At 43.0% G+C, this 10991-nt stretch overlaps 1 protein-coding gene and 1 long non-coding RNA gene across 3 annotated transcripts; one reads left to right on the top strand and one right to left on the bottom strand.

The window, feature by feature from the left end:
• Positions 1–11: 11 nt before the first annotated feature.
• LOC116927927 lies at positions 12–1816 on the top strand. Its single transcript, XM_032934972.2, has 7 exons — positions 12–217; positions 281–465; positions 536–613; positions 678–805; positions 896–1064; positions 1129–1291; positions 1368–1816. Exons 1-7 carry the CDS (start codon positions 90–92, stop codon positions 1666–1668), a joined length of 1152 nt encoding a protein of 383 aa, XP_032790863.2. The 5' UTR covers positions 12–89; the 3' UTR covers positions 1669–1816.
• Positions 821–10873, bottom strand: LOC116927931. 2 transcript variants are annotated; one of them, XR_006649901.1, is made up of 4 exons: positions 10646–10873; positions 9573–10094; positions 1083–9491; positions 821–1016 (listed from the first exon to the last, which is right to left on the bottom strand). It is a non-coding gene; the product is annotated as an uncharacterized LOC116927931 (long non-coding RNA). The 2 variants fall into 2 exon arrangements; XR_004396861.2 differs by having other exon boundaries at positions 1083–10094.
• Positions 10874–10991: the final 118 nt, after the last annotated feature.

The raw sequence follows: 10991 nt of genomic DNA, 5'->3' as shown, positions 1-10991 counted from the left end.
TATATTTGGCAGCCCTGTTTCTCGGTAATTCCCCGTTTTGCTATGAGCAGCACATTTGTAAATATTGTGACAAAAAGTTTCCCTAAGTTATGGCAAGTTGTGACAATACCGCGCATCTTGATGGATACTTGTCCTCTCTAAGAGCCCCAACATTGGCCACACTTTCCAACATGTTAAATCCCACCAAGGTGCTACTTTCCGATGATGGTCATTTCAGGTAAACATTCTTCACTATGCAATAGCCATCGACAGGTAATGACGGCTGATAACGCTTTCACAGAGATTGGAGAGGAGTAGCAGAACTGATGGGAGTAGACATGTTGATTATACAAAATGTAGAGAGAACTAGCAATCCATTTGGTAGTTTGATTAGCCAAGCTAAAAACCTTACAGCTAACAAACTTATAGAGTATCTTGAGAAAATGGACCGATATGATGTAATTGATGATACGATAACTGTGATGGGTAAATGAAAATATCACCTGATTTTCTAAATGTTTTTATGTGATTTTAACAGCAAGATTCTTTCGTTTAGAAAATGACCTTTACCTAGCCTCCAGACAAAACATTTCAAATAGAACAAAAGCAGAATTTCCACAGCTAGTTACTATAGGTAAATTTGACATATTTATTCAGAAATTTTTGTTGTAATTTCATTATTTGGATCTCTTGTAAAGGTGATCAGGAATGTTACAGTGAGAATGGAAATTTAGTACAATATGATGCCTTTGTTTTGTATGCACGAGAAGATCAAGAGTTTGTTGACAGGGTGGTTGAAAAAATGGAAGGGGAGTATGGAATGAAGGTACAAAATCAATTCTTAAGTTAATAAAACATTTTCTGTATTTGATGTATTGAGTTTGTTTTGTTTGTTTGTTTTTTTTTACATTTTTAGTTATGCCTTAAAGAAAGAGATTTTATAGCAGGATTACCATTTGAACATCAAGCTGTGACGGAGTTGATTTCAAATCGTTGCCGGTTTGTCTTGCCTATATTCTCGCCAAATTTTTTGAATTCTGAAGATAATAAATTTGTCGTTAATTTCTCTGAGGCACTAGGAATAGGTAGCTTCGTGTTTTTACCATTAATTTAATTCTTAATATTTATATACTATTTCTTGTTTTGCAGAGAGAGGATGTAGGAAAATCGTTCCATGTCTTTACCAGCAATGTGATTTGCCGAAATCTGTCCGTTATTACACTCGTCTTGATTTTACACGCCAAAATCCCTACTGGGATTTTTGGGATAAGATGAAAAAGTCACTTGCCGATCCTTCGGCGCCTCCAAGCGAGTACGTTACTGACGCTTAAATGCTTTTACTTTTATCTGTTTTGTTTCTGTTCATCAGTTTTCCCTTTTTCTACTAGACGAATGAGTAAACTTGATGCCCTCACAACTGAGAGTAACCCAGAAAAGAAAGACTTGGCTCAATCCTCTCCTAACGGAGACATTTCTGAGAAAAGCAAATACTCGTCTAAACTTGTTCCCCCTATTTGCCCAAAGTCAAATATCAACGGTGAACTTAAGGAAAACAAAGTGCCTCAGGACGAAGCCGTTCCCCAGGAGCTACAGACCACCAGGGAAACCAAACATTGGTTGAAAAAAATCTGGAAGAAATCCAAAAAGAAGTCTACAGAAAAACAGAAGGTGAAAGTCCTAGCATTTTGATGAAATCAAGATTTTTCCCCCCCGTGACAATCGAACGTGTGTAAATAGAATGCCCGTAAAGCTAATTGAACTGCACAGGTATGTATCAGTTATTTCTAGGAATAACGAGAAAGAGCATAATTTTTGAGAATATAAATAATATCTTTCACGCCTGTTGGAATGTTTATATTTTTTTCAGATCCAAAGACATGCCAAGAATTTTTTAGTTAATCAAATCTGCAACTGATCTTTCCTACATTAGCTAACAGCTCTTGTTATGTTTATGTCACTTCTAAAATTTGCATCTAGTTTACAGTTTTCGAGTTTGGCACCGCTGATGACGATTGTCGTCGGTTACATGGAAATTTTTTAGGTTTCTCCCTGTTTCATCTGTCCATTTTCATATTTTTATGGTTGAGCTTCTTTATTAGAGAAGATTTGGCGTCTAACTTGCAAATACTTTATACGTCAAGTGGAATGAGAGCGTGAGACAGAAGGCTTTTGGATGTGACGAGAAGTTGTCGATCAATCAGATGTTAGACGATCACGTCGGATTTCAGTTTGATAATATTCAGAACAACAATGGCAAGCCAGAAATGTCAAAGCTAATCTTAACATAATCTCAGAAACCATTGGTCATGGTGATGTGTCACGTTTTATTTTACGTTACCTTTTGGTTCAAAGTTTTTTTGTTGTAGCCTCACATTCAGTTGGAAAGTTTATTCTGTCTCTTCTGCTTTGGTCATTTTTATTAATATTCCTTTTAAACTCTTTAGCAATTGGCTAATGTTTAAAAATGAATAATTCAACCAGTCAGTTCAATGAATAATTCATCGTTGTCGTACTCTTGTTATTTTTCGACTTTTCATTATATTTCTGACGAACAACTCAACAAAGTAGCTGCCAAATTCGCGGTAAAAAATGGTGGTAAATAACAGTACGATTAGATGGCGCTCTGATCGTTGCAGACGTACATTTCCTCAGCGCTATAAAACGAGGTAAACATTCGTATTCTTTGGTAATCAATTCAATTTGCATAAAGCTCACAATCAGTTAGCACATCTTAATATCGCGGCAACTCAAATTGAGACCAAGTAAAGCGAGAGCTTATTCAACTTTTAAGCAAGGGTTCGCTCGTGGATAATGTTCTTTTTCATTACCCGCCATCAATTTCGTCTATCCTCTTGTGAATTTTTATCAGTTTATCTTAATTTATTCAATGTAAAACACATTCATGTTTGTTTGACAAGTGCTTTTTGATGAATAGTATCTCATGTTTAGGGAAATGGAAGATCCATACATGCACTTGGATCCAGCTGACTTCTTTAATCTCTTGGAAAGTAACCAACTGTCAGTGGTGGAAGATATTAAAAGTCTTATTCACGATCACCTCAACTCCACAAAAGAAGCATGGCTTGTGCAGGGCCTCTTCGATTACAGCATGTCAAAGGGTTCTCTGAGAGCAATGGAGATCCTCCTTGGCCTCAGAGAAGCCCATTCTAAGCACCTGCTTGACAAATTATCAGAATCTCTTCGTTCCAGCAACAGTAGGCTCTCGTCACTCATTTTTATGGGATTTCTGGTCAGAAAACAACCCCAATGGCTTCACAGAATAAGTTCCCATTATGTCATGAGGGACCTAATCAAAGTCTTGAAGACTGATGGTGGTGTAGTAGTCTTGGTCAATGCCCTGCTTGTCCTGACGGCTCTCATACCCATAATCCCGAATTTAGAGAGCTCCATACTCAACGAGATCTTTGAAAGTTTCACGAGGCTAGCCGCTTGGAACTACTCAAATCAACCCAAACAGCCTGAAGTTTACGTCCTTCATCTCCAAATTGCGCTATATGCTTTGTTCCACCGTTTGTACGGCATGTATCCGTGCAATTTCCTTTCCTACCTGCGCCAACATTATTCGCTACGTGATAATTTACCCATTTTCAGCCACACTGTCAAGCCCATGGTGGAAACAGTTCGAATGCATCCTCTCTTAGTCACCGCATCCAAAGACATTGAAATTGGAACTGCCAGGTTAGTACACCATTTTAGAGTCAGATAGCATGAACGTCTTGCGATCGTCTAAATATATTAAACTTCTTACTGCAGGTGGAAGCAGATGAGCGTTCACGACATTGTCACCGAATGCGCCAAATATTCCTTGCTCGAGTGCCAAGATTTGAGCAACCGAGAAGATATGATTTGTTCCAGTCTAGTTCATTCTTCTTCGGTATTTTGGCATTTATTTTTGAATTCTTTTTTTTTTCTTCTTAACTTATCGAATATCATCCGCAGTGTGCTGTAGAGCCTTCGATTGCCAATGCCACACAGCCAGCACCGTGGCTTGATGAAGCCATGAACGTCAATGGAGAATGGTCTTGGCCGGCTCAGTGGGTGCTTCCAGGGCCTTCAACCACGAAGGCTCCTCTGAGCGCCCGGGTGACGCCGAAACCTGATCCTATAGAAAGTTATCTCAAGCAACAACAGGCGTCCATACCACCATCTTCGTCCGTTGCTCGGACGTTAAACATGACACCCACAGCGTCACCGTTGCCCCTTCCACCGACATCACCCATGAAGAAAGACCTTCACTCTTTTAAATTTCCCGGGGTAGGAGCAAGTGGAGGAGCTAGCGGTGTAGCTGGTGTTAGCACTGGTGATCACGACCGACGTGGCATGGTCATCGGAGTCAAATTGCAGAAGATCGGCCAAGAACCGGCCAGCAATTCGTTCGCTCATTTTGGACCTGTTCTCTCCGGAATGCGATCGCGGCATTCAAGTGGAGCGCCCAGCGCCGATCCTCGCAAAAACCTCATGAGCCCTTCTACTTTAGCCGAACAGCTAAGCCCCGCTCAGACAGCCACCAAATCCACAGACAAAGTGATGATAGTTCACCCGTTTTCTTTGGTATTTACATTATGTCTAACTGTGAGCTCTGTTTTCGTTTGAATAGGATCAAATCAGTGCCGAAGATCGCGAAGTGTGTCGGCTATTTTCATCCAAGCCCGCGTCTAAAGATTATTTTGAAAAGGAAACTCACGCCCTTTCGCAATCGTGGATCCAGTCACGTGAAGGAACGCCATGCGCTCTGCCACCTAGTAGGCCCGACAGCCTTCTCCAGGTAGTTTTCCCGTATTTTCCTACTTTTATTCTAATACAGAAGACATGCGTATTTTCAGGATAAAATCGATGATGGCCGGCATGATGACAGTGAGCCAGAAGAATACAACCGTGCTAGTCACGAAGACTATAATTATGGAGATGACGTCCTTGAATCGCGTCCGAATGCAGGAGGTCATGGTGTAGGAACGGGAGGAAATTTGGGTGCAGGTGGCGGTGTAGTAAGCCATACTTCTTGCCAGTCTGGCGGCCTGCACATGCCGGACCAAACGCGCTTCTCCGACTTTGTTCAACGTGTGAAGCGACTCCGCTATTTCAGTCAATGTCTTCCAGTGGCCAGTGCCAACCAAGGGAGTCCCGTAAGTGGGAGCAGTATTGGCACGGTAGTGGAGAGCACCAGCTCCTTCGGCCCCACTGCGTCGACGTTGGCGTTGCGCTTACGCAAACGCAGCCATTCGTGCCCCAATTTGCTTCAGCTGGATTCTAATGGCGATCAACGCGTGGCCATCGTAGCTGAGGGCGATGGCAAAGAGGAACCCTCCACTTCATCCAGTGGCGTAACAGCTCAGCAACAATCAACGGCGTCCCAAACGGATCAGGATCTTTGGCCTCCTACCCCGTACGAACATCTCTTCTTCAGCGTTTTGCCTCCATCGCTGCTCTTCCCACCTCCGCCGGCCCCGGCGGAAGCTTCTCCAAGACAATTGGCTCCATCCGAACTGCTCGACCGCTACATCGACGCTGCCTTCCGAAATCACGAGCGCAGCACTACCCTACTAGGCAAACCGAACGCTACGGAAGACGTCTCTCTACTCAAAGGTTGGTTCACTTCCGCAGTGACCTTATTTAGCCGATATGGGGTGAAGGGAAAAGAACAGAGTAAACAAACAAAACGAGTGCCTCGCTTTCTCTTTCTCGCCGGAAACTGGTTTTTTTCGTAACGATTGACAAAGCGTCAAAACGTGTTCGAAAGAGAGAGAAAAATCAAATTTAATTCAAAAACTGGTCTTTTCCGATGAATAAAGAGCTTTCACCTTGCACAAGGTGAAAGGCGGATGTATCTCTTTCTCCCACGTTTATGATTCATGTCATTTTTTATTTATTTTTTTTTTTTTCATTTCTCGTGATTTTCTATTTCGTTCAGGACAAGTTTTGATGTTGCAAAGTCAATTGCAATTCGAGCGCCACCGCCGCGAAGTCCACGCCGAGCGCAACCGCCGTCTGCTGGCCAAAGCCAAACAAGGCCGTTTGGCTGAGGAAGAATTGCACACGATGCGATTGCAATTGGTCCAGGCGCAGAACGAAATGGCCGCCGTCCGGCGAGATGCCGACACGATGCGCCGTCTCCGCAACGCAGCCGAAGCCGAGCGCGCGCAGGCCGTTCTCCAGTTCGAAGAGCGCACCAAGAAGATGCTCCAAGAGCTGCAGGATTTGTCTGCGGATAGAGGCCAGCGCGAGCAGGAATTGTTCGCCGCTCGCGAGGAGGCCCGTTCCCTGCGACGCGAAGCCGATCGCCTTCACGCCCAGTCGTTTGCCGTCAAAGCCGAAATGAACGACCTGCGGCGGCAGGCCAACGAGTCCAGGCGTTTCCAACAGGATCTCAAAGATTCCCAATACCATTTGATAGCCGCCCGCGAGACGGCCAATTTGCTCCAGCAGCAGCTCATGAATCCGTCGGGGGCCCTTTTGAAGTACGAAATGGAAGAGATGACTCGCGCTTATAAAGGTTTCCAAACTGCTTTTTATTTTTACTCTTTTTTTTTTCGTTCCAGTTTTTCTATTTTGTTCTTTTTTTGCACTGAATTCTTATTAGTTTTAAGGGCTCCTTAAAAAATGGAGCTTGGGTTACGTGTGGCCGGGTCCATTATTTCTAGAGAGGTCAATGTCTGGAACGTGACGAGAAGCTGTTCTGGTTTTATTTTTTTTTGCTTCCTTTTTTGTTTCTACGAACCAACTAAGAAAACGGAAATAATAATGGTATAATTAAAAGAATGATGTGCGGTCAACACTAAACAAAAATAGGAAATTGGCTTGACCGCAAAGTTAACTTTGTTTCGTTGGGTGGTTGTTTGGCCATTTTGATACCGGAATCGAGGTCGTTGCGCCCTTCTTCTTCTCCTCCTCCTCCTTTTATTTTATTTCTTTCTCTTTATGGAAGGTAGGTGGATAGGTAGTGCAGGATGGGTTTGGTCGATCGGCTTCGATTGGCAGCGCGTATCGGTATCGCGTGGTTTTTCTGTCTTGATTGCCGTTACTCCCAATTCATGTCGTGTTTTACATTTAATTTTTTGGGGTTTCTTTTTTATTTCTCGCAGAGGAATTGAAAGCGCATTGGGAGAAACTGGAACGGGAGAGGCGGCAAAATGAGGCGCTAACGTCCAAGTTGGCCGACATGGAAGCAACGGCTGTTCGTCGCGAGACGGACATTTCCGAGCTGAAGCGTTTGCTGCAGCTGGTCAAGGAAGAACACCAGCAAGTCATGCAGGTACCCAGTTACAAAAAAATGAGTGTGGTAGTAATAACAATGCGCAACGGGCACGGAGAAAGAAACAAAAAAACAAAACAGGCGGACTCTCCATTCTCTTATTGGGTGTGTGTGTGTGTGTGTGTTGTCGGCGTGTGTTGGATGGCAAGAATCGAGGTCGGACATTCTACCACTTCGACCGATGAACTGATTATTCCTTATATGTGTGGTGTTGTGGCGGAGAAAGAAATGAGAGAAATCGAGGGCGGTTCCAAACAATACTAGAGAGTATGCGGACTATTTGTATGCATCACATTTTGAAAAGAAAATAAGAAGAAGAAGAAGAAGAAAAATTGCAAAACCTGCAGGGGGTCGATTTGATTTCCTTGACCGGACCCCCCTGTTTTCGCCCTTGCCAGTGGAAATTATATTTTGCTAGACGTACAGTTAATTATTTTTCTTTCTTCTTTGGCTCTTTGGCTATTGTTCCAGGTGGCCGAGCACAAATACGAGTCGATTAAAAGCATTAATGTGGCCTTGGAGAATGCGATTTTGCAGTTGCGCCACCAGGTCGAACTTGGCCGTTCACGTCAGAGTCGCCGCCGGCTCATCACCCAACAGAGGGAAGATGGGTCGGGGGGTGTCTTGACTTCGACCTCAGCCCTCAACGCTGCATCTTCCTCCTCTATGATGCCAGCCTCTGTTCCAGGATTCAGCACATCACCCAGCAGTCCGCCATCCTTTTCTTCCATTTCAGGTGAATCAAAAATGAATTTATTTCATTTATTTTTCTATTTTTTTTTTACCGGCTGGGTGGCCACCAAGTCCACCGCAATTGCGCATGTGTTTCTTCTTCTTCTTCTCTGTATTCCGTTATAACTGGGCCGTTAGTTGATTGACCATTTCTGTCTCTGCGCACTTGTCTATTAGGGGCCAGTACGGAACAGCTGTCTGTGTCGTTAGCGGTGGAAGCCAGCGAAGGGCTCAATGAATTCTACTGGCAAGGGATAGAGACATCCGCCCTGGCGGAGGTGGCCGATTTGCCGCACGAAGGCAGCAGCAGCAGCAACGCCGATCGCCGTCACAGCCTCGATATTGAGCGCAACGCCAGAAAACCGACGTCCCAATAACAAATGCGCCAGTCCCGTACATCAAATTATCCCTTAAGATTACTATTACCTAAAATTTCTACTATAATCACTATTAAAACCAAGCAGAAGAAGAAACCAATTCGAAAAAAAAACAAAAAACAAAAAACAATTTTTTTTTTTTTTTTTTGGTCATGTTGTACCAACGTGAACGCATAACACACAAAATATCATTATAGTTGTCTTCACATCGTAAGTTCCGTATTTTTTATTTTATTATTCGGTTCGTATTGGCTTTTAACTCCCCCGCGTATTTTTAACAATTTTTTCTTTTTTAAAGAGATGAGTTCGGCCCCGTTTCCGCGTCGACCTGCGGTCATGGCCGTCTATGTAGTCCCGACACGTTTGGGAAGATAGGAAGGAAAAAACCTTAAAAAAAGGGCGTGAAAGTAGAAGAAGCCGAAGATGGTGGAATGACGGAGCCCTCAAAGTAGGGCACGTGAGTTCGACGTCTATCTTTTATTTATTTTCTTATTTCTTTATTTTTATTTTTTTTTCTATACTTCAACATTTAAATTTTGTTTAAAAAATGTGGCCGCAAGCGATAAAACAACCGAAATGATTTGGTCGGTTGTTAGGTTGTTGTTTGCCGCATTTTCGACCAGGTAAGGTAGGGGCCATTGGGCGCCTTTGTAAGGATAAGTGGGCAGAGAGAGAAAGAGAGAGAGAAGAAAAGCGCAAAAGCAGGAGAGAAGGAGGAGTTGAAAGATGGTTTAAGGTTTTCTTCGTTCTTTTTACACACAAAAGGCCAGCGTGTGTGTGTGTTGAAGTCAGAATGTGGAATAACGGTGTGTTGGCTCTCCATCCACCGGCCAAGGGAGAAAGGTCACATTGCTGTTTCGAAACGAACCAAAAGACTCGGAAGAAAAAAAAAAAACAAAAGAATGTTTAATTTATTTCCGCCATTTCGACATTGACTTTTTTTTTATTATTATTATTTTTTATTGTTGTCCCATTTGAGAGAAGAAGAAAAACCCAAGACGTGGCATATTGGCTCGTTACCATCTGCTTTGGCCATTTTCTTTTAAAAACAAAAATAAAATATTCCGGTCAGCGAAAATTCCTTTTTGCCACGTGATGGATGTCGACATATGTGCTGCACCTTGAATGGAAAACTGTGGACTTGTGATATCAGTAGCCAACGCAAAAGAATTGTGCGTGACGAACAATTTGCGATGAAAGTCAAAGATACGAACCGGGTCTTTGAATAATGTCGATCAATTTATTCCGTTTTGTTTGACTATTACAATTCAATTGATCATAACGTTGCCGACTTTTCCGCATCCGTCGGTGTTGGTAGTGTCTCCTTGTCCGTTTATTCGGCTTTGAATGGGTCCCATCTGTCCAAGCACGTGAAAAGAATCCGTCATTCCTTTTGTGCGTTCGTCTGCTCGCAGCTCCAAAATGGACCAACCGCCCTTGAACCAAAAGCCGGAATTCCTACATTTAGGATGCCCTCGTACAACATGTAGGTTACTATTCTACTCTATTTTGTGTGTGTGCTCGTCCTTTTTATTATCTAATTTTGTTTTTGTTTTTTTTTTTAAATGCCTAGTCATTTGACATTGTTGCAAGAAAGGGATTCGCCCGGAAGACGTTTGTTCAGGTTCTCGAGGATCGTGAACAGTATGTCTATTTTCGGCGTGGTGATCATCTGGCTCGTATAAAGGTGAATGTTGCACACAATGACGATGAACCTTAATGAATTCGACCTTTTTCTAAAGCGAAAAAGAAGAAAAAGATCTTGAGAAAAACGTGTGGCAATGGCGTCTGAGAAAAGAACAAGAGAAACGATAAATATATGATTATGAATACGCTGGTGGAGAACCGGGAAGCATCCAGCAAGAAGGGAGGGGGGAAACCGAAAGGTACCGTTGGTTATCTCCAGACACGATAAGAAAAAGACTTTTTTTTTTTTAAAGAATTAAAAAGAAAATCTTCCTAAATTTTGGTGGATAGCAGGTCACCAACCAGCTCAAACACCTAACCTCTGTACGTGTACCATCACGCACAGAAACGTTGTGTGGAAAGAGAACGCCAATCGAGTACGGCATGAGACGAAATGAGGCCATCGAAAAAAAATGTTATTTTTAAAAATAAACATAAAATCAAGAAAAAGGAGCATAGACTTGAAATGTACAGACATAGAAGTATGTATCCAGTTATGTGTTACTATGGTCTCTTGTTTGAATCCTAACCGCCCTCAGGAATAACACGGGAAAATGATGATGATGATGATGATGAGCAAAAGGCTAAATAGCAACATTACCTTTGGTGCCTTTTTAGATGTTGCGTGTTCTGGAATGTGGAAGTGTGTCTCGGCCACGAACGACGCTGTGCAACAGAAAAAACCGCCAGCGTTTCGGTTGTTTTGTTTTCGGGCTCGTCCTGGCCCCTTTTGATCCCATATATTCACGAATGACGGGACTCCGTGCCGTGTGTGTCTACATCCTTCTACACACTTAATACTCTCAATGTTTCTTTGTGTGTGTGTGTGTGTGTGCATTGAACGACTCCACCTTCTCCGGCTTGTTTCTACCACCCCACTATTTTGCACCGCCCACCGACTCCCGGACGAACGACGACGACGTCACGACAGATGGGGGCAGCTGCGA

The sequence above is a fragment of the Daphnia magna genome, linkage group LG7 (assembly GCF_020631705.1).
Source record: "Daphnia magna isolate NIES linkage group LG7, ASM2063170v1.1, whole genome shotgun sequence".
In the NCBI taxonomy this organism is placed as follows: domain Eukaryota; kingdom Metazoa; phylum Arthropoda; class Branchiopoda; order Diplostraca; family Daphniidae; genus Daphnia; species Daphnia magna.
This window is presented reverse-complemented; position numbering and strand designations above follow the sequence as displayed.